This window comes from Sciurus vulgaris (genome assembly GCF_902686455.1).
Source record: "Sciurus vulgaris genome assembly, chromosome: 1".
Lineage (NCBI taxonomy): Eukaryota > Metazoa > Chordata > Mammalia > Rodentia > Sciuridae > Sciurus > Sciurus vulgaris.
This window is the reverse complement of record NC_136461.1, coordinates 11,726,043-11,753,849: the sequence shown is the minus strand read 5'-3', so window position 1 is coordinate 11,753,849 and position 27,807 is coordinate 11,726,043. Positions and strand designations below refer to the sequence as shown.

Here is a 27,807-nt window from a genome sequence, read left to right as displayed (position 1 = left end):
AAGTAAACCTTGCTCATCGTGATCTCATAATGGCCCACCCTCCACCCAGGGCACCCCACCCCGCCACTTCTAAATGTCCAGTGTAAAAGTAGGATGTGGCGTGGCCTGCGCGCAGGAAAGCCCCACCTCCCGGTGACCAGTCCCTCCAGTGGGAACAGGCACCTCTCTCCCCGTCCCTTGCTTCCTCTGTTCAGAGACACTGCTCTGCTCCTCACGTGGTGACCAGCGCACCTGCACCCTTTGATCTCCTGGCCATGCTTCTCAGCTTGGGGCTCACCCAGGGTCGCAGGGTCACCTGGAGCCTCTTGATGGGCAGGAGCAGGAAGGCAGGTGCTGCCAGGACGGCAACGGGCACCAGGCTCCAGGCTCACTCAGGCCTGCCCCGGGGTCACCTCCGGCCCCGCCTGGCCAGGCTGGCCCGTCTTGTATCATCGCAGCCCTCTGTGGCGGCCCCAGCCTGCTCCGTGGCAACCTGACCTTCATACCCAAATTTGGGTTTATCAGCCCCTAATTTTGGAAGGCCAGGCCACTCCCTGCAGAAAGTCCCCAATCCTGGCGGTCCCATTCCAAGCCCGAAGGACCAAAATTTTACCCACACCATTTGTGTCTCTGTGATTTATTAGCCTGTGAGGGAAGCGCAGCCAGGCGCATGCAGGAGACTCAAAGCTGACACCCGCCGGAGAGGCCCGGAGTCCACCCGTCCTGCAGCCTGGCAGGATGCGGAAACCCGACCCGAGGTCAACAGAAGCCTCGGCCAGGGCCAAGCCGCCGGGGGTCCCCCTGCGCAGAGAGGTCCCAGGACCAGGGAAGCATCCTTGTTCAGAAGGTGACCACCAGGGTCAACCCTGTGAGCGATGAAAGACGCTTCCCATCCCCACCCAGTCTTTCCCACCTCCACCAATTCCCAAGGGTACGTTCACATCCAAGAAATTCCAGGAGGATTTTGGACAGTCAGGTTTCTGTATGTCACATGCTGGGGCATGTGTACAAGGCCAAGAGACAATGCCCACTCCCACAGCGAGGCCCCTGCCACCTGAAGTCTCGGGCGGGCGGGCCCCGGCCGGGAGCTGGGAGGGGCCACCTTGTCCTAAATGAACCCCCAGTTCCCGCCCTGTGGGGGTGGCTTTAGGGGATCTCTCCTGTCCGGGGTGGAGTGGTCACATCCCTGCTGCAGGGGAGGAAGTCAGGCCAAAGCAGAACCCCAGGGCCTTCCCCCCAGGACACACAGGCCACGATGGCTGATGAGATGAGTGGAAGCTTCTGGACCTCAAAGTGAATTCTCCCCCAAACAAAGGAATCTGAGGTGAAGGGACTTCTGCAGGGAGTCCCCATGGGTCACACGGATTCACCGGAGAGACCACAAGAAAAGAGGTCCTTCTTTGTGGGAGGCCAAGAAGATTCAAGCCTGAGAACCAAACGGGCCACAGGTGAGGGGTGGACACTTCTAGGGAAAGGTTTCCGAGTGGGACGGGTTACCCTGGCATTTGATCTGGAACCTGGGGGTCTCTGGATGCTCGTTCGGGGCCCTCAGTCTCCATTGCCAGGGGGTGGGGGAGGCTGGCGGGAGGGGCTCAGGGCACCATGTGCCACCACTTGAAGGAGAAGGGCTTCCGGCGCACGTTGGTGCCGCAGTGCACCTCGCCGTGCAGCATGTGGTAGGGCGTGAAGTCGTCGATGAAGGTGCAGCGCAGGCCCAGCGGCTCCAGCAGGGCGCGCACCCGCTCCTCCAGGCAGCAGCGGCCGTCGATGACCGGCCCGAAGGGCTTGGGGATGCCCAGGTGCCGGCCCAGCACCAGCATGTTCACCTGCGGGGGCAGCACCGCATCAGCAGCTCCCTCCCGGATGGCTCCTCTCCCCACCTGGCTCCTCGTCCTGTCTCTGGGAGGGGCCTGGCTGGTAAGAGCCCCGCAGCCAGATGCCTGGGGTCCTCTGCAGAGTCACCCCGTGGGTGGACGCCACAGCTGCCCTGTCTGTGCGAGTCCCCGTCCTCTAGGCCTCGGCTGGTTGGACCAGCGGTCAGTTGACCTAGGATGGACCAATCGGATTCTCTCTGCCAGGAAAGTGGCGGGGAGTGTCTGGTCTCTGACTGTGCAGGACCTAAATACGTCGCCATTTCCATGTGTTCCCGGGGGAGGGCAACAAAGGAGGCCACCCCAGAAGGACAGGGAGAGAATGGTATAGACAGAGAAACGGAGAAAGTTCCAGGCCCTGCTGAGGCCCAGGGCAGCTGTCCCTGCCCTCTGGCAGAGGCCGGCTGGTGCAGGGGAGGCGGGGTTCCACTTTGCCAACCCAAGAACCTGAGGGTTGCACAAGCTCCCAGGGGCACATGCATGATCACAGGGCCACAGGAAGGAAACAGGCAGAGCCAGAGGGAGGGAAGAGGGGTGAAGCAAAGGTGGTGTGGAAAGGCCCCCTGGGGCTCTCGAGATGCGTGAGTTAGGCTCCTCTGGGGAAGCGGAGAGCGAGGGAGAGGGCGCAGCAGCGCCACCTGGGGGCCGGTCAGAGCAGCAGCAGCCTCCCTGACCTCCCCGAGGCCTGCTGCACCCGGACAGTGGGCCCCAGCTGTCCTGTTTCAGAGGCAAGACTGAGAGGCCCCTGGGCAACCTCTTCAGGCTCAGCCAGGCCACTCCTTCTCGAAGCTTCTTGGACCTCCAGTCCTACCCCTTGAGCTGGGAGCGCCGTGCCCTCCCCTCCAAACTGAAATGCAAATCTGAAGTAGAGTCCTGGGACTTGTCTTCAGGGAGGTAGCAGAACGTCCTTCCCCACCGTCACACTGGGCGCTCCCGAGAGCCGGGGCCGTCCAGGACGCGGGTGAAGCTCCCACAGGACATCTGAATATATGTGGGCGTGGCACAACCAGGGGCCAGGAGGACGCGGGCAGAGCAGCCCCAAGAGTCCGGGTGCAAACGTCCCTTCATCCCATGACTGTCACACGGGTCCCTCCCCCAGGGCCCGTGAGCCAGGGCCTGTCCAGTTGCAGGGACCATGACAGCCACCATATGGTGTCAGAGCGATTCACCAGTCACCACAATGCCAAGCATGCCACCAAACGTGTGTCCCCACCTGCTCTGGGGACGGAGGCTTGGAGCCCCAGTGGAGGAAGCCCCAGCCAGGGGGTGGGCTCACCAGATCAGGGAAGAAGGCTGCGGCCTTTCTCCTCTCCGACTTGAAGAGTTGAGGGATGTCGATGATGTCCCGCTCGGCCAGGCCAAGCTCCCGCTTCAGCACCTCACGGTTCCAGTCGATGCAGCTCTGGGGGGGGGGGGGGGCGAGCTGGGGAGGCCTCGTCGTGCGTGTTGGGAGTCCACGCAGTTGAGCAGGGGCCGGGGTCCCGAGTGCCCATGGGTGAACTGTCCACACAAACCCGACCGTTGTGCCCCTTGGTGGAGACACACCTCCCCTGTGTCCCACTAGCTGGGCTAAACAGAGTGTTCCAGAATCTTCCATCCGCGACCTCTTCTCTAGATCCCTCCCTCCTTGAGGGATCTCCTTCAGTCTCTATGTTAAAACACTGCCAAGTCCCAAGTTCCTGCCTGCCCCCTCTGTATAAGGTTGCCTCTGTCCCCGACTCAGACTTGTGAGTACAGTCATCCCCTTGGGATGCTCAGATGGGTCCCAAGACATCCCTGAGCCAGCTCCATAAAGTTCCCCAACTCCATAAAGGTGACCCCAGCCGCCCGGCTGTTTAGGCCACACACAAGTCCTGCTGTCTTTGTCTCTCCTTCCTTCCCACCTTCCTATCCAACCCAACAGCAAGTCCTGTGGCACCATGCATAGAATCTGCCCCTGACCTGCCTGCTTCCTGCCACCTCCTCCGCTTCCAACTGCGCTGAAGACCAGCCCTCCGCCTGGGTGACCGAGTGGCTTGCCCACTGGTCTCTAGCTTCCTCTCTTATCCATGTGGTGGCCTCCCTAATGCTCCTCCTGAACTTCCAACCCTTCCTGTGTTTGAGGTCACACCTCTGCATGGCTGCTCACAGCCAATGACAGCCTGTTTTCTTCGGGTGCATGATCCTCATGCCTGTCACCAGGTGGAAGGAGGGCACTGGGGACCTCTGTCTGGGCCATTCTAGCCGGGGCTGTCCAGACCTTGAGCCTCCACCTGCTACTGTCCCGCCCCTCCCCACCCACCCCGTCCAAGCCCCGCCCCTTCCACCCACCCCGTCCAAGCCCCGCCCCCTGCCCCGAGCCCCGCCCACTTCCCACTCGCAGCCTCGCCTTCGTACTTGCACGAACTTATTAAAGCTGATGAGGTTTTCGTTGGAAAGGACCTGGTTGATGGAGATGGTCCTGACCCGCCCGTCGCCTGTGGAGGGGAGAGAGATACGTGGAGGGCAGACACCAGGTTCGGGGAGGGCCACCATCTTTGGTAAGCAGACAGGCCAAGGCCAAGTTCACGGCTCCCTGTACTGCTCGGGTGTGGACAGCGGAAGTTGGAGGGTCCTGTTGCCTCTGTGAACTTTAGGCTTATTTGAGTTCCCTGGAAGCAGGAATGCCTTGAATTGGAAATTCGCACGCCCCGGGGCACTGAGTAATGGCTGTCTTCCCTCAGCCCAGGGGGAGCGGGTCACTTGCTGTCCTCCCCCACCCACCAGGGCCGACCTTTATAGGCTCTCTGAGCAGTGAACCAGCAAGTCCTGGGAGCGGACACCAGCAGGCCCTGGCCTGCCCCTTAGGAGCTGGCTCCCCAGAGGTGCAGCTTTCCTGCCTGCCTGATGGACAGGTACGGGGAGGCCAGACCCTCTGCCCGCAGTCCTCCTTGGTCACCAAGCACTTGGCACACGCAGCCCTGAGTTGGAGCTCTGAGCTCAGCCTCTCACCACCCTCGCCCTGCAAGGTACGCATTGTCGTCTCCACTTGGCAGGTGAGGGACTGAGGCCTGGAGAGTCAGGTGACACAGCACACACCTGGCTGCCTCATTCAGCGGGCTGGCCTGTCTCTGCACGTCAGCCCTGAGGTGTGGAGGCTGCGTGTGGCTGGCGTCTCCGTCCCAGCAGGCGGGTGGGAGAACTCTGCTCATCCTGATTCTGGGCCCGCTCATGAAAACACGGCCCCAGGAAAGGGAAGGGGCGCTCCTCTCCCCGCCCCACCTGGCCCAGCCGCTCTGGCTTGGAGGATTTTTACGGTCTACTTTGGATACACAGGAATCTAGCCATGGTCCCTTTGGGAGTGACAGACTGGCAATTATGGGCTTCCATTTTATGCCCGGGCTCCAGTGTCGGGCTGGGCACAGGGTAGCCTCAGCACAGAGCCGGGTGACGTGGGAGGTGACACTTGGGAGCTTCCGCAGCTTTCTCTCTGAGGTAGCTTTGGTCTCGGGTCTTCTCTGCCTATGTGGCCATGGGACCAAGAAAATCGAGGATCCCGAGGGCAAAGGGGTTTCTGCCGAGACCCCTGGGATGCCAGATGTAGGGAAGGACCCCCGGTTCAGATGGCCACAGTGGGTGGAAGCAAGATGGAGGGGACGGCCACCCTGTAGGCTGGCCGGGTGGTAGCCCTGCGGCCCTGCCCCTCCAGATTCCTCCTGTGCAAAATGAAGACTGGGTTCCTCGTTCAAAAAGCACGAGGGAGGAACGTTGGAGGACGAGGCACGCCGCTCCTTTCTCCCCGTCTCTCTCTGAACCTGCGCCATTGTTTTGAATGACCTGTTGGGTGTGGCACTCCTTTGAGCTTGGGGACACACATGGGACAGGGTGGACCCTCGCAGCACCCAGAGGCTGGGCCCTGGCCTGGAGCACAGGTGGCCACGCAGCCCCTGAGCGAGACCCAGGAGCGTGCAGGCTTGGGCACTCTCCGTCCCACAGGCCAGGCCCCCAAACCCGGCCAACGCAGGGGCCATGTCACAGCTCGGGAGGCCCCTCACCCCTGCCAAGCCGCCCACCACCGTCCCTGCGGGCAGGTCCCAGGCCCCAGCTCCTCCTGGGGGAGGAGGACCACAGCGTCACTGGGTGGTGACAGAGACAGGGAGACCTGGCAGCTGGGGATCCAGAGGACAAGGGAGTGGGCACAGAGAGCCCATCTGGGGAGGAAGGGAGGTGGAGGCTGGGAAGTCGAGGCTCCGAGCCTTCAGTACATGCCTGATTGATCCATCAGACCTCACAAAACTCATGTTATTGGGATCCCAAGATGGTGACCACAGAACATTGACCTCCAAGCTCCAGAACCTTCTAAGCAGAGGGCCCGGTGCAACTGTACTGGCCACAGGCTGGCCATGTCCCCACTTTCTCCACGCCCACCCACATGCATGGTCCCTGCCCTCCTGCCTCAGCCCCACCCCAGCACAGGCAGCGGTGACCCAAGTCAGGGGTCCCCAATCTGGGGGGACAGCACTGCTTTAAAATCTTGGTGTCCCTTCACGTGGCGATGCGGCTCGGTTACCCACCAGCGACGCCCTCGAACAGGAGGGCCCGGCCGTGGCCCCGCTTCTTCCTCTCCTGGAAGAGCCTGAAGCAGGCGCCAGGGCTGGCCAGCAGCAGCCGGAAGCCCTGTGTGGAGAAGGGCAGCTGAGCCCCCGCCGCCTGCCCCGGGGCTCTGCCCCTGCCCGGCTGCCCAGCTGCCCCGAAGGGCGACCCAGGGCCTCACCTTCCCGTCCGGGGCAGGGACGAAGCTCAGGAACTCGTCCACGTGGCCCACGGCCAGCCAGTCCACAAAGAGCTCTACGGGCGGCTGCACCATCTGGGCGTGGAGGAAGTCCCGCACCACCTGGGTGACCCGGCGGCCACTCGACCTGGGCCACAGGTGAGGAAAGTCACTTAGCTGAAATAGTACCATGCGCAGAGTTCAAGATGTCTGCAGCATCTGACTTCGTAAGCGGGAAAGACCATCAGTCTGTGCGTCTTATATTCCGCTCAGGGCGCGTTCCAGGTGAGGGGGACTCTGAACAGGTCAGTCACACCAGGGCAATTACCCAGCAGGCCCTGCTGCCTAGGCAGATCCTCAGAACCACCCGCAGACCCTGTTCTCATCGCTTCCAACTCACTCCAACTCACACCCCTCTTCCATCCCTCCATGATCGAGCAGTTCTTCCTTGAGTCTAACTTATATCTCTCTTGCTGCACCTTCACCTTCCTGGATGTCAGTGGGAGAGGGGTGGATAGGAGCATCTCCAGGGCCTCACAGTGTTCTATGTTTGTGAATTTAAATTCTGTTTTCTTTTTGGCTTCTGGAAAAAACACCCCATGGCATGGCCTAAATTTCCTCTTTCTGGGGGACCATGTCTTTGAGGACAATTGGTCCCCTCCAAAGCTCGACTCTGGATTCATCTATTATCTGATCTGTTCTGACAGCTTTGCTAAATTGGTTGGCTCAGTGTCTGGATCTACTCCACAGCAAATAACCATTATGGTGTCAGCTCTCCTGTTCCACGCGGTGAACAGCACAATCTGTCACCGCCAGGTCACTTTTCACGTGCGCTCAGGAAAAGGCCCACTGTTAGTCATTTACACCGTAGTATGAACGAGCTTTGACTCAAATGCTTTGTCTCTTGGGACAGCTGGGAGAAGAGCCTCTTCTATTACTGTGAACCATGGGCTCTGTAATCAGCATCATCTGATTATCTCAGAATCAGGAGATCTGAGTCGTAACTGTGTGACTCACCTACCGTCTCTGGGCCCACCTGTAACATGAAGGGTCAAACGGAGCGATCTCCAAGGTCCTGGCTCTGACCCTCTGGGGCTTCCCCGGGCAAGCGCACACAGAGCCCAGGAACAGCTCCCCACCCCGCCCCAGGCAGGGCTATGATGACATCACCCCCTGGTGCCATCTGAGGGGCCGAGCGGTCCCTCGCCCCCGCCTTCTTCCACACCTCCCCAGCCTCCTCTGGAGGCCGGCCCGCCTCTCACCCGGGCAGGTTGCCCCCGATGAGGATCCTTCCCAGAGGGTACTCCTTCCCGTTGGCCACCACCGGGGGGCTGACCTCCAGGTTCCCGAAGGAGTCCAGGCCGCTCACGGACCTGTCTCGCGGCTCCCGGGTCACGTAGCCGAAGTCCTGCCCCTGGCGGGAGACGCTGAGTCAGGAGGGGTGGGAGGCCGGGAGAGCTTGGCTGACTCGCTGGGCGCTGGGCTCCCGGAGGAGGGTGGCCAGCCGCCGGTTCCTCGGGCGGCAAGACTGAGTCAAACTCGGGTCAGACCCCGAGCTCGTCCGTGCACGCTGGCCCCAGGGCACAGGACACGGCGGGGAGGACTCTGGTGGCCCCGGAGGCCTCAGCCACCTGGGCCTGCAAGGCCTCCCTGCCAAGGCCGGTGCCCTTGGGTGCCCGCGCCCCAGGACCACGAGGCTGAGAGCCCTTGGCGTCTCCCCAGGACCATCCCTCAGAAGGAACGGACGCCAGCGAGGGCCCGCAGAGGCCCTGCCGCCTGTGTGACCCAGGAGACAGAGGGACCCCCTTCTCTGCGGCACCCAGGAAGTCTCCCCTCCTTCCTCGGAGGCCTGAGCCAGCAGCCGTTCCTTCCCTGTTACTCCTGTTACTTCCAACAACAGGACCAGCTGCTCCTCTGGAAGGTGCCACCTGCTCCTTGCAGGTGGGCACTGCCATAATTAGAAGCTTTACAGACGCCTGTGAAGCCAGAGCCGTTTACACTAATGAAGAAACAGCCTCAGAGAGGGGAAGTCACTTCTGCAATGTCACACAGCATGTGAGCGACAGAGCCAGATTGTTCTGACTCCCAAGTCTGTGTTCTTAGCCGCTGTACAGCGGCACCATCCCGTCTCCCCATCTAGGGCCGTCAGGGTTAGTAAATAAAAGTGAAGGATGCTTCGTCATTACAGATAAATGACACTTTCTGATTTACGTGTGTCCCGTGCGACATTTGGGTATACCTGTACCAGAAAGATGCTCCTTGCTTCCCTGAGATTCAGATGGAACTGGGCATCTCCTGTATTGCGCCTGGCAACCCTTCCCTCATCCCTAAACAGCACGGTTCCCTGGACGCTCACCCCGGGGGCCCTCGGCTCCCCCGGCTGCCGTGACCACTCACCAGGATTCTCTTATGAGGGAAGTCCTGCAGTTCCCCATTCCGCGGGGAGTCGAAGACCACTGGGAAGGTCTTGTGCGGTGCCTGGACGTAGCCCAGCTCCATCTCGTCCTGCCCGGGGGGACATGCCCAGCTGTGGACAGCCGACAGCTCCCTGCTTCCCCTGAGCCCTCTGGGGAAGCCCACCCTGGGAGCCGGGTTTGCCCTTGGAGCTGGAAGGACAGGGGTCAGGATGCCTGCTGATTGGAGGACGGGCTGGAAGCTCAGAGAGGGCTGCTCTTGCCTGTGGTCACACAGCAAGGCACAGGCCAGGAGGGAATGAGAACATGGACATGACCTCGAGGGTGTCCCAGTCCAGGTCAGGCCAAGGTGGACCCGGAGAGGCCTGAGATGGACAAGCAGGCCGCTGGGCACCAGCCAGTCAGCTCCTTTGGCCTTGGACAGGGCTGGGGGCCCTGGTGGGGTGCAGATACCCGCTCCTTGGACCTTGAGGGCCAGGTCGTCCTGACCCCTCTGGCTCTGAAGGCAAAGTCGCCCATCGCCCGTGAACTGCCTCACTGACCAGCAGCGCCCTGGCGGGTGCCCGGCCCTGCCCCCAGCTCCGTGAACACTGACCCCGAGAAGCCTGGCCACCCTGCCTGCTGTCCCCTGTGCGACAAGGAGGGTGGGGACAGCGAGGTCTAGTTCTTTGTCCGAGGCCCCAGCAGGGCCGGCAGGCCTCTCCCTGAGGGTGGCTCCCTGGAGCCCCTGCTACCTGGATCCAGCGGTCATTGCGGTTCTCAGTCTGCGGGCAGACGGTCAGCTTGCAGCCGGCCTTCCTGGCCAGCTCCGCCACGGCTTCCACGAAACACATGTTGTTCCTCACGCTGCGGAGGAGCCGGGGGGTGACTCGGAGCCAGGCGGCCAGACAGCCAGGAGCCGGGGACCTGGGCCTGCCCCGCACTCACCGGCACACGTACACCTCCAGGGGCAGCTGCGTGCTGGGCGTCATGATCCAGGGCGCCACGCGGAACACCACGGTGTCCGTGAAGACCGGGGCCTCGGAGAAGTCCTGCAGGAGGCAGGGAGGACAAGCGCTGGCCTCGGCCTCGGCAGCCAGGCAGGGCCTCTCATCTGTCCCCGGGGCCCTGACGAGCCAGCAGGCTGTCGAGAAGCCGGGTCCCTGGGGCCCACGATCCGCGTCCACCAGACCCGAGCGCTTGGTGCCCTCGCTGCCCGGCAACCCCCACCTCGTTGGAGTCGTCCAGCAGGGTGACGTGGAAGGACAGCAGCCCGGGGAAGCCGGCGTCGGGGAAGCTGAGGCCCTCGACCAGGAAGCGCTCCTGGTCGCCGTGGAGACGGGGCACCTCGTAGGACACCTTGTCCCCGCCCAGCACGCACCGGTAGGCCGCACACTCATCCTCGGGCCCTGGGGGGACGGGCAGCTGTGGCCTCGCCCGCCCGCGGGTCTGACGGCCCTCCTCCCTCCTCCCCTGGCAAAGGGCACAGCGACTGCTGGGGTGGCAGCCCTGCCCCACGCCCACGGGGTGCCTGGCAGGGACTCACCGCAGAGGTGGAAGACCCGGGCCCGTGTGGCATCCGAGCTGGAGGTGTGCAGGATGAGCCTGTGGTCCTCGAAGAGGGCGGCGGGGCCCTGGGTCCGCAGGACCATGAGGGACATGTCTTCCAGGTCTGGGAAGCCAGACGGGGCGGCCACTCAGAGAGAGGCCCACGGCCCTGCACCCGCCCCTGGGCAGGGAGAGTCGGGACATGGGGTGCCGGCCCCACTGCGACACACGGGCCACCACCAGGGCCCGGCGCTGGGGAGGTGGCACGTCCTGCCGCCTGGCCTCAGCCGCAGGCCCCCATTTCCTGCTCTGCCCAGGGAAACGGCCAGCAGAGTAGTCACCCTGGGCCTGGCCGAGAGGTGCTCAAGGGTGCAAGGCCACCTGGCAGTGACGGAGGTGGGCGGTGGCGCTGGGCAGGCCCTCCCGCCCAGGGCCTCGGCATTCCCATCTCCACGCCGTGGCCACCAGGAAGCGTCTCGCGTGGGAAGCACCTGTCACCCCCTCCCCCATGTCTCTGCCTGGTCCCTCTGGTTGCTGGTGGACCAGGGGACCTGGCAGGAGCAGGGCACCCCTGAGCACCGGTTGGAGGTGCAGGGCGGGGTCTGCACGGGGGTGGGCTGGCAGGGGAAGCCCCAGGCGGGCCACAGCCAGGCCGCGTGCCTGCGGCTCCTGGGCCTCAGTGTCTCCAGACTGGGAGGGTGGGGCCCGTCCCCTTGGGCGAGGAGGCAAGAATCTGTGAGGAGGCTTGGCATGCAGTAGGTGCTCAGACAGTGCTGGCCTCCTTTGTTCCCCTAGAGGGAGGGGACACCAGGAGGATCCCTGCCAGACTGTCTGCAGCCACGAGTGCCCGCTGGCCCTGGGGACACTAGAGCGTCACAGCTGCCAGCCCAAGGTGGCTCTGAGCCACGCCGAGCGTGCCCGGGTCGGCAACGCCGGCCTCCCGGGGCCTCTGACCAGGACCGGGGAGAGGGCCCAGGCCGCCCGCCCCCACCTTGCAGGCAGTGCACATGCTCGTCACAGTTGTCCTGGGCCTCGCAGCCCTGATGGTCCCGGTCACAGTTCACCAGCAAGATGGCTCCATGCCCGCCAGGTCCCCAGACCCACTGCCGCTGTCGGTGAGGAAACAGAGCAAGCGATGGGCTGGGACCAGGCTGTCCCCGGCGCCTCCCGGCCGGCCTTCTAGCCTTCACCGCCCTGAGGCGACCCTCTGCTCAGTCCTGCTTGCTCGCCAGCCTGCCCAGCGCCTCCTCTGAACACCCACTGCTTCTAGCGCTGGGCAAGTGGGTCCAGAAGTCCCTCCCGGTCCTGCACTTGGCAGATCCCGCTCCCCAGACGGGGTCAGCTCCTTGTGGCCCGTGGCCACACCTGCTGGCTGCCCATCCTTGGGATCCAGCTTTGCTAGAGCAGAGTCCCGCAGGTTAGGTACTGGCTGTGGCCACCTCTGAACCACAGTGGGAGGAGAGGTGGCAGGGCCCGCATGGCTCAGACACCCACTGACTTTTAGTTCTTTAAAAAAGCTTCCCACCCTTGACTTCGATCACAAATCCAGAACTTTCCTCCAACAAACCGAGGCCTAGCCCTAGGCTGGGAACCCCGTGCCTGGTGATTTGGGTGATGATTTCTCTCTTGGTGAATGAAGATGCCCATCTGTGCCTGGTCCCCGGGCCTCAGCATCAGCCGGGAAGCAGGGGGTCCCTGTAATGGCCTCTCCCTGCAGGCCTGCGCTTCCAGCAGCCCCACACTCCGCTCCCCGTGTCTGGGCCCAGGTGGAGAAGCCTACCTTGTCCACAAAATCCCCGTCCTGCCTGTCTCCACGGTTCAGGTCACAATCCAGGGCGATGTCTGCAGGGGGGGCAGTGGGTAAGTCCCCATGGTGTTCCCCGGAGCCCAGGGGTGGGAGCTCTGGAGCCCGTGGAGAAGAAGAGGGCCAAGGCCGCTCCCTCCAGGAAGCCCTCCCTGACTGCTCCCTCTCTGCACCCCCAGCCCCTGCTGCCTGGGGCACAGCCTGCACTGAGCCTGCATCACCAGGGACATTCTTGGTTTGTGTGAAGCTGTCTGCCTCACCTTCTTAGGCTGGGACAGCGAGCCTGGACTCTGCTGTCAGGCTGATCAGGATGCAAATCGGCTCTGCCACCTGCTGATCCTGTAATCCCTCACAACTCCCTCTTCAGCTGCAACTCACACTCCCAGGCCCACCCGCACCCCAACTTATCATTTCTCCCTAGAAACTGGGGAGATCTTTCAGCACCAGTGAAGTATTCAAGGGGTCAGAATCAATCTTTCTGCGCCTACAAAAATCGTCTTAGGCCAGGCTTGGTGGCTCATGCCTGTGATCCCAGCAGCTCGGGAGGCTGAGGCCGGAGGATCGTGAGTTCAAAGCCAGCCTCGGCAACTTAGCAAGGCCCTAAGCAACTCAGCGAGAACCTAAATAAAATATACAAAAAGGCTGGGGGTATGGCTCAGTGGTTAAGCACCCCTAGGTTCAGTCCCCAGTACCAAAAAAAATCTTCTTAGTTCTTCAGAGAGAAAGAGGTTTGTTTTCAAATGATTTTTAGCATGTGAAAAGATACCCAGGCACCAGGCCACTGGGATGAATCTCACAGACCACCTGGGGCAGAAGGAGCCCAACCCAAAGGCACACATGAGACGATTCCAGCCACAGAGCTCAGGCAGTACGAGCAGCAGGTAGGATAACAACCACACAGAAGCACAGGCAGTGCAATCGCAAAACAGCGCCCCCTTCAGGAGAAGCGGGGAGTCTGACGAGAGGGGCGGTGGAGGGGACTTCAGGTGCTAGTCAGGTTTTATTTCTTGACCTGGGCAATGGCCACTCCAGTGTTTGCTTTGTGATTGTCCATTTTGTGTGCATGTGTGCACGTGTGCACATGTGTGTGTGCGTGTGTGTGCATGTGTGTACACATGTGTGCGTGTATGTGTGTGCACATGTGTGCGTGTATGTGTGTGCATGTGTGCACGTGTGTGTGTGCACATAATAAGCTTTGGGACGTTTCTGCATGTGTTTCCGGTGAGTGTGGGGGCAGGACTGGGGGCAGACACCCAAGCCCACTCCTAACTAAAGGAAGGCAAATTTAAGCAGACGGAGGTGGCGACCTATCACACTGGCAGAAACAGAGAAAGCAGAGACCTCGCAGCGCTAGCTGGGAGGCCCAGGCACTGTTGCAGGCACAAACCGCGGTTCAGAGCGCTTGGAAAGCAATTTGGCCGTTTCTGTTGACATTTAAAGACACGCCCTTAAGCCCAGAGCTCTGCTTCTGTGAAACCTCTGGCAGGTAAAACGCGTCCGGCTCTCTTGCCGAAGGCTGCCTTGGGCAGTGTTGCTGAGTGGCGTGAGGTGGGCTCCCCTGTCCCCTGTGCTGCCCTCAGAAGCCTGGGTCCATGCCAGGTTCTCCGTTGTTCGCTAGTCTACATACTTCATCCTGCACAGATTTCATGCTGCCTCGAGAACTGTCGCTTGGAAGAGTCCTGATACCGGGGACTGTGAACCCCCCACCGTACTCTTCCTCAAACTTGTCTTGGCAATTATTTTTTTTTGATTTTTTTAAATTGCATATGGACACAATACCTTTATTTGATTGATTGATTTTTTTAATGTGGTGCTGAGACTCGAACCCAGTGCCTCACATGTGTCAGGCAAGCACTTGACCCCCGAGCTCAAGCCCAGCCCCTGGTCTTGGGCCTTCTTGCTCTTTGTGCTTTTTATGGATTTTAGGATCAGCTTTTTACATGTCTATTTAAAAAACACTTTGAGATTTTGATGGAACTGCATTGAGTTCAGACCATTTGAACCTGTCCCGGGCTCTGTCTGTGTTGCTCGTTTGACTTTTGTTCTCTTTGTTACAGTCCGGGTGACTTCTATGGACCTATCTTCAAGTTCAGCGATTCTTTATTCAGCTACATCGACTGCTCAAGGGCATCCGTCAAAGGCATTTTTCATCTCCATTACTGGTTTTTGCATTTTCTTTTGACCCTTATAATTTTCCGTTCCCTGTTGAAATTCCCCACCTGTTCACACATGCTGTCCACCTTTCCTACTAGAACCTTTAACATAGGAATCCGTTACTTCCTGCTTCCTGCCTGATAGCCTCAGCCTCTGAGCCACTTGCAGGGAGCTCATCAATTTGTGGAGACTTATTAAATTTCCACTTTCAGCTGGGAAAAGAAACTTCCACATCCAGTTCCACGTCTGCAGTGTGCTTCCATTTGTTCATGACAAGGGAGGGCGCGCAGGAATACACACATCTGCCTGACCAGCACAGCGTCCCTGGGGAAGCGGGGCTGGCTTTGGGGAACCGGAAGTCTTGGTTTGGAGGGAGGGAGGCTTGCTTTTATGTGTATGCTCTTGTCCTGTCTGAATTTTCTAATGTGCACTTTTTTAAATTTTAAAAATGGGGCTGATTTTTTTAAAGAAGCCCCTGGTCCAGGGTGGTCCCTAATCACCACCTCCCTGCCCCAGGCCTGACCTTTGGCCACGCCCCCAGCAGAACCCCCTCTTACCAACACAGGTCAGGTAGAGCACCGCGTAGGCCAGGGGCAGAGACTCGTGGCTGGAGTGATAGGCGATCTGGACCTGCGGAGAGACGGCCCAGTCACGCTGGAGGAAGCCAAGAGCCCCAGCCCCGTGGGGCCTGTGAGGGGAGGATGGAGGTCAGGAACCCCTGCTTCCTTCAGCCTTCTCTGGTTATTCATGTTTCCCTGCCTGTCAAATGGAACTCAGCCAGAGTCCTACCAGCGACCCGCCGTGTGGCTCCACTTTGGGTCTGTTTTGCCATTTGTAAAGAGAGGAGTTGGACCAGGCAGGGCTTCAGAACACGTAGACCCTGGACTTAGCCTGGACTCGACCCGGCACCTCTGGCCTCTGTGGCCTCAGCCAAGGCCCTTCACCTCGCAGAGCTACCTCTGTCTGCTCATCTGTAACACAGGGGCCACATCGGTGCCCCTCAGAGGACTGCAGCACACCTGCAGGACGTGTCCACGGCAGGCAGGTGGCACCATGGGAGGGTCAGGTGCAGAGTCTGGGGGGCCTGGGCTCAGGGGGCCCCAGGTCCTGGATCCGGCAGGGCTGGGCACGCTGGGTGCTTTCCCTAACTGAACATGGGAATAATAATGCCCGCCCCGCAGGATGGACGGGGCCGCGGGGGACAGAGCAAGGCAGGGGTGTGCTCACGAAGCTGCCTGGCAGGCAGCGAGCACCGTCCCCGCCCAGGGCCAGGAGGTGATGGCTGGTGAGAGAGGGACGCACCCAGGTCCTCTCCCCACCGGCTCCCCCTGGGACATTCCCTCCAGAGGTGGCCCCAGTTCTTGGGCTCCAGCGTTCTCAACTCATCTGGAGGGTCGAGTTCTTGCAAAGGCCACTGACCCATGGGGTCTCTAAATCCTGCAGTGACGGGCCCCCAGACCCCACAGCTGCCAGAAAGCTGAAAGTGGGGTGGGGAGCGGGGTGGGGGACCTGACCTCTGTCCCAGCAGCCACAGGGCCAAGGAGCTCAGGGTGGGGTCCTGTCCTGCAGGACAGGCTGCCCAGTCCTCCCCGGCTGCCCCAGCACTCTGCCCTGCCCCTCACGACTCCGCGACTCACTGGCGGGGGTGACCTCAGGAAGCCACACCCCTTAGCTCCGCGGCTTCCCCAGCAGCGCGGGTTCATGGAGGCCCGTCCACGCGCCCCCAGAGCCGCGGGCAGCGCAGCTCCAGGGCACGGAGGGAGCAGAGGCGGGTGGGGAGCCCAGCCACGAGCCGTGGACTCAGGCCATCTGCCCGTTAGCCGTGTGGCCCTGCACAGCTGCTCTGACCCCCGTGAAGGGGGCCGGCCCCTCGCCTGCCAGGCCATCCTGCGGGCGGGTGGTGTCTGCCGCCTGGCACCTGACGTGGCGAGTCTCCAGAACATGGAGGGGCCCGCGTCTTCCACCCACTGAGCCCTGGTCCCTGCAGCCCATCAAGGGCCCTCACCAGTGCCAAGCTCAAAGGCCGCCCAGTCTTCCTGCCTTAGATGCCCCCACTGTCTTACGAATGGGGCCAGGAAGAGAGTGGATTTGGGGAAACTGAGGCCCCTCAGGGCGCCGTCACCTAGGAAGGGCTCCTCCCTGGGCAGGAGTGTCCCTCCCCTCCCGGGGTCCCCTTCTTCCTCCAGAGTGGCAGAGACACCCTCCCCAACCCGCCACCCCCCACGGGGAGACTGTCAGGCAGTCGGCCAGTGGCCCACAGTGGAACCCAGCCTGTGGCCCCAGGGCCAGCGCTGGAGAGGGGTGAGGCCCCGTGGGGCTGGGTGGCCGTGGCTGCCCCCAGCCAGGCTGCTCACGTGACTGTCGTTGAGGTCATTGCTGGGGGAGTTCATGACCACAACGATCTCCAGGCCCTCGTCGAAGTGCCACCGCCTGGTGTCCGCCCGCTCCCGACTCCTCTCCAAGCTGGGACAGACGTAGATGTCCACGCCGGGGGTCCCGTAGACCTCGAACATCTCCGTGCCCTCGGGGACCGACCTGGGGAGACCGGAGCCGGGGGCTGAGGGCAGTCCTGCTCAGAAGCCACCCGCTTCCTCAGGGCCAGCCTGGGCTGCATGGACCCGCCTCACACACACGCTTCCCTCCTGGGTTTCTTTACTTCCAACCCATCTGCAAGCTCCTCCGGGTCAGGACCGGACTGCCCGCTCTACACCCCCCTGCCCAGCAGTCTCCGTGGGATTCTGAGTCTCTAGCTTTAAGGAAAGAAGTTCTCACCCGGGTGTGCCACATGCCTCCTTAGCAGATAATTAAGTGTCTTTGGGGTCTCCCTTAGGAAGAGATTAGTGTCTGCTGAGTGTGTGTGTGCGCGCGCCCGCGTGCTTACATGCAAAGTGAGCAGAATCATTCTCATCTGATGAGTGAAAGGCCAGGCTCAGAGAGGTCTAGTAACAAGCTGAGACCATACAGCATCGCATGGCAGAACCAAGCTTGCACTTGCCTCTTTCTGTCTCTGCAGTGACCCCTGGGAAATGTGGCCAGATTTAGTTGAAGAACCAGGTGTTAATTATAGGTTTAAAATATCCACAATGCCATCGGTCCCTGGAACAGTGTCTCCTCATTCCTGCTAATCCAGGAACGTGGCCTGAAAACCAGCCTGTCTCTCCCCTGATTATGGGGTTCCTGCGCTGCACCCCAGCACTGCCAGGCTGAAGCAGGTACCCACACTGCTCTTCCAATGCCTCGGAGCCTCAGATCCTGCCAGGGACTGAGGACCAGCATTGCCCAGGGCAGCCAGGGGTGGCTCTGGGCCTGGTGTCTCAGCTCAGTGGCTCCCATGTAGGAAGGGCCCCCTGGCTGGAGGGGCTGGAAGGCTTCCTGGATTTCGGTAGCCAGCACTGGAGGGTCCTTGCTCCAAGCAGGCCCTGACGGAGCTTCTCAGTGAGCCAAGGCCTACCATTGCCTGCCGTTTCACAGATGGGGAAACTGAGCTTAAGTAATCCATCCAAGGTCACAAAGTGGCCCCGCTGGGATCCAGACCCAGGCCATCTGGCTCTGCAGCCACACTCCTGCCCCCACCTCCCAGGAACAGCAATAATCATATCACCCAGGGCCCCGGCCGGGCACAGCTAAGCCTGTCCAAACATCAGCTCCTGATCCTCACCACAGCCTCCAGAGGGGCTGTTACTCCCAGTCACCCCTGGGGAAACCGAGTCTCAGGATGGGCAAATGCGTCCTCCAAGTTCAGACAGCGGCCCACCCAGGCTACAGCGGCAGAGGAAGGAGCCCTGAAGCTTGTCACAGCGCCTTTCTATAAAAAGAGAAAGGAACCAAGGCCCAGCTGTGCTGCAGCAGGCGGGTGCCACCGGGCACAGGCCCTGCCAGGTCAGGTTGACACCTGCTTCTCCTTCCACGCTCGACTGCTGGATCCGGCAAAGTGAAAATGCTGATTGGCCGGCTGGACTTCGATTTCAGATGAACAACAAAGAATCTTTTAAGCCTAAGTGTGTTCCATGCGAGTCTGGGAACACGTCTGTACTAAGAATTATTCACTGTTTATCTGGAGTTCAAACCTAACTAGGGAGTCTAACTTCCTGGTGGTGGTGTCCTCTGGCTGCTCTGCCCTGGCTGGGTGGGCCAGCCCCTGTCCAGGTGGAGAGGCCTGGAGACACAGGGAGAGAGAGATGGGGGCCAAAAGGCGCAGAGTGAGGTTCAGGGGACAGTGTTTGCCTAGCATGTAAGAGGCCCTGGGTTCCAGCCCCAATGCTGGGGAAAAAAAAGAAAAATGGGGAGACCCAAAGATAGAAAGTCAGAGACGGAGTCAGAAAGACGGACAGACAGACAGACCAGGGAGGAAGTCAGCATCTCCCACCCAGGGAGCTGGCCTGCAGCCCCCGACGGAGCCCGAGAGCTTTTTCATGAGAGTTCCGACACAGAGCTGTCCCTGGGGCCGGCCCAGGAGCAAGGGCTCAGCACCCTAGATGGCATGAAGAGCCCTCGGGGCCCAGGCCCTGGACCCTGGGTCTGGGTACTTGGCCCAGCTCCCCCGCACCTCCCTGGGCCATCCCCTGTGGGGTGAAGGATCCCTGGTCCCCAGTGAAGCTGGAGGCGGCCGGCCCTGCCCACCAGGGGTCTCAGGGCAGTGGCCCAAGAGGGCTTCCCACAGGACAGTCCACACTGGGAAGGGAGGGGCCAAAGAAGAGAGGAGGAGTTGGGCCCAGGCCAGGCTGGGGCCCAGGTGACCTCCAGGTGAGAGGCTAAGCCACTTAGTGTCCCCTGTAACGTAGGGTGGTGACACCCACTCGGCCAACCTCATGGCCAGGGGCCATGGTGAGGCTCAAGTGTGATGACCCTTAGGAGAGGCTCGGGACAGCCCCCGGGGCGGGAAGGCGCAAGGCCGGTTGGCAGGGCACAGGACGCAGGCAGACGGACGCGGGGGTGAAAGACTCTGGAGGAGCCCGCGGGGAGGCACCAAGGCCTCCATCCTGCAGCTCCAGGAGGCCAGGGGCTCAGACTTGTTCCAGCCCCACGTCATGGGGGCATCGATGGGTCCTGGTCAGGAGGGCAGCCTGGGGAGCTGTGGCGGGGGTCAAGCCATAGCCCTGGGGCAGAAGCTGGGCCCCGAGCCCCGCCATGGGGACCTGGGGGGCAGGACAGCCTCCCCGCGCCTGCTTCCATCTGGTAGGGCTGGGGCAGGAGGTGGGGGGCCGTGTGCAAAAGCACCTCGAATGAGGGAAGTCATGCCTCATCACTGGGAGGGACACGGAAGCCCAGACGGGCCACCGGAGGACAGGCTCCAGGCGCCCGGGCCTGACTCCGCCCGCCATGGAAGCAGCGCACTGCGAACATCTCGGGGTGGCTGCTGGGGGGTCCCCCTCAGGCTCGGGGGATCTGGATTCCTCATTTCCCGAGGACAAGGGACGCCCAGGGCCTCCCCCGGACAAAGCTCTTCCTCAGGCCCGGCCACCTGGGGCTGCCACCTGGGGCGCAGTCCCACCCACCCTCCGGACGGCTGCAGATTGTGTCCTAGCCCAGCCGATGCCATCCAGGCCGGGACCGTCCAAAGTCCCCCAGCCCCCGAGGGCGGTGAACAGGGGCAGGAGGGCGGTGGGTGGTGGCAGGTGACTGGCAGCCCTGCCACGCCGGGCGGGGCGTTTGTTCCTTGGGAAGGAGCCCAGGGCTACATCACGGGAGGCTCCACGCAACCCGGCAGAGCTGGTCACTCTCGAGGTGGCCGGCCTCCGACCCACCTTGGGGAAATGCACATTGGTGGGTGCAGGTGGCCGGGCCATCACTGGACACCGTTCTGACGCCTTGAGGGAGCACCGCGGCTCAGGGTGCACTGCCTCAGAAAGGCTGGGCCCCGTCCTCCAGGGCGGATGAGGACAGCTCTGCATGAGGCCACCCTTCCCTCCTGGGGACCCAGGCACCAGTCCCCGTGAGAACCGCGAGGTGACGGGGTGCGGGCAGCCCCCGCAGCTGCACGACCTGTGTGCTCACTATCATCCCCACTTTGCAGATAGGAAACTGAGGCTCAGGGACGGCAGCTGATTTGCTCAAAGTCACACAGCTGATAAGTGACAGAGCTACGGACCCAGCCAGCTCTGTCCTCACTACAAACCCGTCCTCTCCCTGCCTGGACTCAGGGCTTCGGCTTCTAGAACAAACCCAAACATTTCAGGAGCCAGGAAACTGGTGGGAAAGGGCCCCGTGGTTGAAAACAGAAGGAAGGACAAGATGACCAGCAAGGCCCCCTGGGAGAGCAGAGGAGCTCCAGCCCAGCTCTGGGCCGCAGCTGCCCCTGCCCAGTCAGCAGGGCCCGGGTCCCCTCGCCAGGCCAGCCCACCAACAGAACCAGGTCCAGGAAACTACCGCTTTCTTAACCGCATGCCCTGCACCCCCGCCCCACTCTGCCCCTGGGCAATGGTGGCCTCACCTGCCTCAGGGCCTGGCGCCACAGGGGCAGATCATCCCCTGGCACCAAACACCCAGCGACGTTGACGAGAGGCCAGCTGCTTTGCCAAATCCAGGACAGCGCTCAGAGCCCTCCGAGAGCAGAGCGTGAAACCCCGCTCTGTGCCAACCCTCAGTGCCCACGGGAAACTGAGGCCCAGGGAGCAGCAGAAAGTCGTGCAAGACAGCCACGGTGCCAGCACTGGGACCGGAACACGGGACTCCGGGTCTGAGACAATGGGGGGCCACCGTGCGGGGACAGAGGCCAGGACACGGGCGTGGCAGCAGGCACACGGCTTCTCCTGCTGCGGACAGACCTCCTGAGACCCTAATGGGACTACAGAGGGGGAATTTTTGCACCAGATGAAATTGTAACCAGGGAAAGTCCCCAATACTCCTGTTCCCCTGTCCCTAGTCAACTTGGTCACTAATACTGGAAGCCACACAGCTGGCCATCTGTTATTGATTTCCAATAGCTTTGCTGCGGCCACATCTCTGACGTGTGGTCACGGTGCTGACCGTTGCCTAGGTCACCCTTCAGGGGCCCGAAGGATGCTTCTGCTGAAAATTGGAGTCCTCGCTGGGCCCGCAGCTGTGTGACGGCACCCGGAAGCAGGTTCTGTCTTCACGTCCGCCCTCTCTGCTGCGTTAACCTTGCGGGCAGATCCTGCTGAGCTCTGCGTGCAGACGTGCTGGCCACCCCCTGGAGCTGGTGTCTGTCCCACCCTGTCTGCTTCTCCAGCAGCCCGAGCACCTGAAGCTCGGAAGGCCCGTCACAGGGCCTGGGGTGGAGCCAGAGGGCCAGATGTCGGCACAGGACGGTGGTGCTGGCCCAGGGTAGCTCAGCCATTCCTCAGACGAGCTGAAGATGACCCCGGGGCTACCTGAGTCTCGGGCAGGATGGTCTCTTGGAACCCTGCCTGGCTGATAGGAGGTCACCAGGCTTCCGCCCAGCTTGCCTCTCCCCTGTCCAGGGGCAGCCTGGCCCCTGATCGGTGCTGCTCCCTCGGCGGAAGCCCACTTAAAGCCCTGCTGTATATTCCTGCCCACTAGATGTCGTTTCTACCGTCACCAAGTCCGAGGTCCTGACTCCCCTGCCAGTTCCATTAGGCACCTTTTGGGTGACATTATCTGTGTGTCCTTCCCAGCTGGGGTGGTGTCCCCGACCCTGGCCGCACACGTATCCCTAGTGAGTCTTGAAAAGAACCTTTGCCGCTGGGCTGCTGGACGGAGGAGCCAAGCACGATGGCTGGGGGCGGGCTCCACACTGGGCTCCATGCTGGCCTCCCCACTGGCCTCCACCCTGGGCTCCACCCCGGGCTCCACCCAGCCCAGCACGCTGGCTGCTTTCCTGGCAGCGCGGGGCACTTACGCTGAGCTGCATCCACACTCCTTTATCATTGTCGCCTGTTTTTGTTTGGAGACAGGATCTAAGCTGCCCAGGCCCTCCTTGATCTCGTGATCCTCCTGACTCAGCCTCTTGAGTCCCTGGGCTGACAGGGGTGTGCCACTGCATCCGGCCCTGAAGCATGTCCCCGGGTGATTCAAAGGCACAGCCAGGGAGGAGAAACTCTGCTGGGGAAAGGAGAGGCTGACAGCTCACGGCCGGCGCTGTCCCTCAGGAGACACCTGCTAACAGGAGGAGGGATCTTGCCGAGGTGGCCTACTTCCTGCTCAGGACGACTCGAGGTACCTCAGTGGTGGACTTCCTGCCTTCTGGCTTTCCTAAGTGCTGCTTCTCGGGGCCATACCAAGGTGGGTGAGAGGCATACCGCCAAGGTCAAGGTGGCCCCTTCTCGTCGGCGTCTGGGCAGGCTTCATGAGGCGTCTGGGAGGGTTTGCTCACCCCTGAGCCGCCGTGCAGGCTGGGCCCTCTGCAGCCGTGCAGATCAGACCCGACCGTCCTGGGCTCTCCTGGATGCGCGGCCTACACAGCTGTGCATCCCGGGACACCTGGAGCTCCAGGGCCCTTGGAGCCCAGTCTTCCAGTACGGAGTCTCTGCACCTGTGACTCAGTTTCCCCTTCCCCAATAGTTCCGAGCCTTACGTTTGAACTGGGCAGCTTGGGTTCTAGTTTGACCTTGCCCCTGACTTGTTCGGCAATCCTGGGCAAGCCACTTCTTGCGCTGGGCCTCAGCTTCTCCCTCCAGGAAATGAAGGATGTGTGAGACCCCATTGCCCCTGCTCGGGCCAGTCTGAGGACTGACTGACTGTTCTCCAGGAAAGATGCCCAAAGTGACCAGCTCTGGTGGCCCAACAGACTCCAAGAAGTGTGTCCTCTGCCCTGGAAACACTGGTGGGAGGGCTTCCAGCCCACCCTCGTCCCATGGCTGGCCGGGCGCCCTGGGGTGACCACCAGAGCCCTCCTGGTATTTCGATTTTGCCTGGAAGACCCAGACCTGCTCTCCTCCTCCTCCAAGACTCGAGTCTGAGGCCCACATCTCAATGAGGATGTTCCAGCCTCGAGAAAGTGCTCCCGGAGGAGAGGCAGCCAGCCGGTTTCCGCCCGGAGAGTTGGGCCTCCTAGGATAGGACGGGTCAGGCCCCTGTCCCTCTGAGCCGCCTCCTCGCCTCTGTGAAAGGGACACTTAACATCCACCTCCTGTTGCCCGGAGGGGTAAGGGAGCCGCCCCTGCCAGCCACGGTGCAGGCTCAGTGTCAACGCCCCCTTTCCTGGTCCCAGGACTCCCTGCTCAGGAGCGAGGCCGAGCCGGCTCCCGGGAAGGCAGGAAGACAGCGTGAGTGGGGGTGGCGAGGCCCACGTGCCTCCTCGGAGGCTCCTCCTCCAGGAAACCCTCCCTGCCTGCCAGCCTCTTTGCCCCATTCCTCCTTCTATATGGCCCTGCGCTGCTCCCCAGCCATCCGGTGCTGTCCACAGACGCAGGACAGAGCCTCAAAACAATGACGAGGCGACAGTCTCCTCAACCCAGTGTCCACTGCAGGTCGGGCATTAGCAACTCCCTGCTCAGCCTCCCTGCCCGCCCTGTGGAGCGAAGGTCAAGCCACTCGGTCACATCCTGGCCCTGCCACTCCCTGGTCCCTCATCCTGAAATGGGGTGAGGGTAACGCCACCTCGCGGAGCACCCCGAGAACTTTCTAAAGTTGGGGAGCACTGACGTCAGTGCCCACTACGAGCAGGGCCACGTCTCAGTGTGACACTGTCGCCAGCTCCATTCTGCAGAGGACACGCAGGCTCTGGGAGGATCAAGGGCCTCCCCACGGTCAGAGAGCAGAACGTTGCAGACCAAGACTGAGTCACCCCACCTGACGTCCTTTCCCTCCCTGGCGCCCGGGCTGAGCAGCCAGGCCCGCCAACCCTCAGGGCCATCCCGCTGGCAGCCCTCCCAAGACAGGAGTCCCTTCTGCGGCCCCTGCAGGAAGGCAGCCCAGCCTGTAGAACTCTCAGGGGGGAGCCTGGCACACACCAACCCCAAAGAAACACTGATGGACGTGTGAGTGAGCCAACAGAAGCCCCACGGCCCAGGGTGGGCGGGCACTGCCATCCCAGGAGCCTCCGCCCTCCCCACCCTGTAGCCGCCCCTCTCACACGGCTTTCCGTGACTCCCCAGCATGTCCAGCTTGCTCAGGTCACCCCAAGACCAGCAGCCTCACCGTCCCCGTTGTCCCAGCCTATCCTCCATCCTGGAAGGACGCTCTGCAGGGGAGGAACCAGCCCCCAGCGTCTTAGCACAGGTCAAACCGAAGACAGGTTTGCCCAACGGGCACGAGGCAGTTGCAGCACTGAGTCACCCCCCTGCCACGCAGCCCTGGGGCAGACGGAGGCGCCGGGCAGTGTGGCTCTCGCCCCCTTCACCCTCCTCCTGGCCCCAGCAGCCTCTGACTCCTCTCCCACCCCCCACAGCCCACCCACCCTCAACCAGGACTTAGCTCCGGGTACCCAGCTGGGCCTGGGTGTTTGAGACTTGGTTCCCCCATGACCAGCTCCTCACCACCCCCTTCATCCAACACTCAGGGACCATCTTGGCTTCCAAGTAAATTCAGTTGGAGTTTTAAATTCTTAGTCTGGGACACTTGTGCTCAGAGAGTGGGTGGTTTTAACCAGGCATGGTGGTGCACACCTGGAATCCCAGCTTCAGGAGGCCGAGGCCGGAGGATCAGAAATGTGAGGCTAGCCTGGACAATTTAGTGAGACCCTGTCTCAAAATAAAAATTAAAAAGGGATGGGATGTGCTTCAGTGGTGGGGTACCCCTGAGTTCAACCCCCAGGACTAAAGAGGAAAAAAAAGAAAGAAAGAAAAAAGAAACACAGGTGATTTCACACCCTTGGACCTATTCGGCAATATCTGGAGATTGGTTGTCGCAAGTAAGGTAGGGTGTCACCGGCCTCTAGAGAGAGGCCAAAGATACTGCTTAATATCGTACAATACACAGGACCCCCCCAACAAGGGCCAGGCTGACAGAAACCTGGTCGAGGGGGAGGCCCGGGAGGCAGAAACGGTCACAGGGACCTGCACCCTGCCCCACCCAGGCAAGCTGCCTGCCTGTCCCCAGCCTCGGAGCTGAGACTCCTCAAAAGCCTACGAAACCGACTCCCTGGTGCTTCCCAGAGCCCAGCTCCTAAACCCCTGTCTGAACCCTCTTCTCCTTCCTGAGAGAGAGGGACCACAGGTCATGGAGTGCTAGCCTGGTATGCAGTTGGGGCCTACTGCATGGGTGTGGAGTGGCTGGAGGAAACCAGAACTGAAACCCCTCTGGTGGCAGCCGCTCAGTAAGCCTGCGAGTGGTTCCAGATCCTGGCTGGGCCACCTGTTACTGTGTGGCTTGAGCAAATGGTTCGCCGTCTCTGGGCCTGGCTTGCCCATTCGTCAGCCAAGATCGTGCCTACAGTGAGCCCAGACCGCAGGGTCCTTGTCAGGGTGGGATTTCAGAGCGTATGCCCAAGAGTTCAACTCAAGGGCCTGGCCAGCTCCAGAACAGTGCTCAGCGCCTACAGGCGTGTGCTCTGCTCTCAGGCTCAGGAGCCGGGGTGCCGGGCTAGGGTACACCCCTTCTTCTTCTCGTGTGCCTCAGACAGACCCCCAGCCCCGTCCACAGGACCTCTGGACAGGGAAAAGGCAGCCACTGCGTCTCCCCCTGGGATCGGCTTTGCTGCTTGACACCACGGCCGGAGCTGAGCTGACAATGCCAGCTTCCCTGATCGCCTGCTGTTCCAAGGCCAAGTCTGAAAGTCTGAGGAGTGGGCTGCCAGGCCAGGTCAGGCCAGGCGGGAGCCCAGAGGAAGTTCTTCACAGCCCCAGGGAGGAAGACCCATGGGGTCAGTACCAAGGACCCACAAACCCCTGGCCATTAGGTTCTTACCCATAAATGTCTACAATGGTCTCCACACCAGCCACGCACACGGCGCTAGTGGGGTGCTCCAGGGACACGCGCACGATCCTCTGCAGCGACATGCTGGTCTTGGACTGGGCTTCGGCCACCAAAGCCAGCACTGCCCCAGTGGCCCTTTGGGATGTGGTTTAAATGTTCCTGGTCCCGCCTTTCCAGCCCAGGGTGCAAGCTCATTGGTTCTGGTTCTGGAAAACCAGCCTCTTCCCAGAGCCAAGTGCTCAGGATTGGCTGGAAGGAGCCCAGCATTTGCATATGAACCTGTTGCTCCCACCTCCGCACCCAGAGAGTTAATTTCTGGCTGGAAGGGGGACAAGTCCCTACAAGTACTGGCCAGTGCATCGGGATTATTGGGGGCAGGGGAGGAGGACGGGCAGAAATGCGCGGTCTCCGTCGTGGCCCTTGCTCGCCCCCTCTCCAATTCCCTGCGGGTTCAGAAACAAGGAGGTTTAGTGAGGAGCTGGTGGAAATGCCGGTTCCCAGGCACGGCCTCAGTCCATTGCCCACGTCAGGGCTGCAGCGGCATGGGGACTTCTAAAGCCTTCCGAGGCATTGCCATGCTCCTGAGAAGCATCAACATTTCTCTTAAGAGCATGGCTTTTGAGGCAGGGCTGTGTTTCAACCCTGCCTGGGGCCCTTCCCATCTGGATGACCCTGGACCCCAGGAGTGGTCTTCCAAACTGAGAAGTGGTTGTCGTGAAGGTGAAATGGACCAACACTGACAGTGCTCTGCATGGAACTTGGCATTATCTTACTGCCATTGCTGTTATTAGTGACAAGAATGAAAATCCTCTTCCCTCAACAGGAGCTCAGAATGCCAGAGGAGGAAGCCCATTCTTCAGGTGGGGAAACTGAGGCCAGCTGGGCCATGCAGGCACCTGGAACAGCAGGAGCAAGGGCCCTGGGAAGAGGGATTTTAGGTTCAGATCCAGATCTAGGCCCCACCGTGCACTGGTAAAGTGGCCTTGGGTCTCCTCTCTTGGGGCCTCAGTTTCCTCATCTGTAGAAAATGTGGCTAATCACCAGGCCCAGCAGAGATAATGACAGGGACGCACCCTGCCTGGCGGAGACTTGAAGGTGCTGAATAGAGGTTTCCTCGCTTCTCCCTGGTGGTGCTGACCTTCAGTGGCAGGGCGGGGACCAGACCGCTGCCCGGAGTCCTCTGCTGGTACATTTGCATCCGTCCAGGGATCTCAGCTGGGCCCTGAGGCGGTTGCTTCTATATCCCAGTTTCTGGGAAGGGTGTTCTGTACAAGCAGGGCTGCCGGGCCCCTGGGCCCAGTGACAGCTCACTATTTTCATCTGTGAAATGGGTTGGTGGCCAACTCAGCCCTGAAGAGAATGAAGACTTTAGAAGGAAGCCCGCCGGTCTCCCTCGCCGGCCTCTACGCAGTCGGGGAACAGACGGAGGCTCTGGCGGCTTCCCCAGGCGCTGGCCCACTGTGCCGGGGACAGGAGGTCCTGTCCTCCTGCTCAGAGTCCCCGTCTCCCTTTAGAAGGAGATCCGTCCCTTCATTTCTCCCAGGTCAATACCAG

The 27,807-nt window shown here is 61.4% G+C and overlaps 1 protein-coding gene across 1 annotated transcript; it reads right to left on the bottom strand.

Moving 5' to 3' along the window:
- Positions 1-1,092: 1,092 nt before the first annotated feature.
- PADI3 (peptidyl arginine deiminase 3) lies at positions 1,093-26,377 on the bottom strand. Its single transcript, XM_079109534.1, has 16 exons — positions 26,245-26,377; positions 16,833-17,013; positions 15,036-15,108; positions 12,301-12,362; positions 11,512-11,629; positions 10,519-10,644; positions 10,203-10,381; positions 9,921-10,024; positions 9,728-9,839; positions 8,977-9,084; positions 7,842-7,993; positions 6,583-6,727; positions 6,383-6,485; positions 4,227-4,306; positions 3,127-3,252; positions 1,093-1,805 (listed from the first exon to the last, which is right to left on the bottom strand). Exons 1-16 carry the CDS (start codon positions 26,334-26,336, stop codon positions 1,572-1,574), a joined length of 1,995 nt encoding a protein of 664 aa, XP_078965660.1. The 5' UTR covers positions 26,337-26,377; the 3' UTR covers positions 1,093-1,571.
- Positions 26,378-27,807: the final 1,430 nt, after the last annotated feature.

Coding starts and splice junctions, on each gene's coding strand:
- PADI3 (XM_079109534.1), bottom strand. CDS start 26,336: ATGTCGCTGCAGAGGATCGTGCGCGTGTCCCTGGAGCACCCCACTAGC. Junction 12,363..15,035: donor GCTCTACCTGACCTGTGTTG/GTAAGAGGGGGT, acceptor CCCCCCCTGCAG/ACATCGCCCTGGATTGTGAC. Junction 10,382..10,518: donor CCGGGTCTTCCACCTCTGCG/GTGAGTCCCTGC, acceptor CCGTCCCCCCAG/GGCCCGAGGATGAGTGTGCG.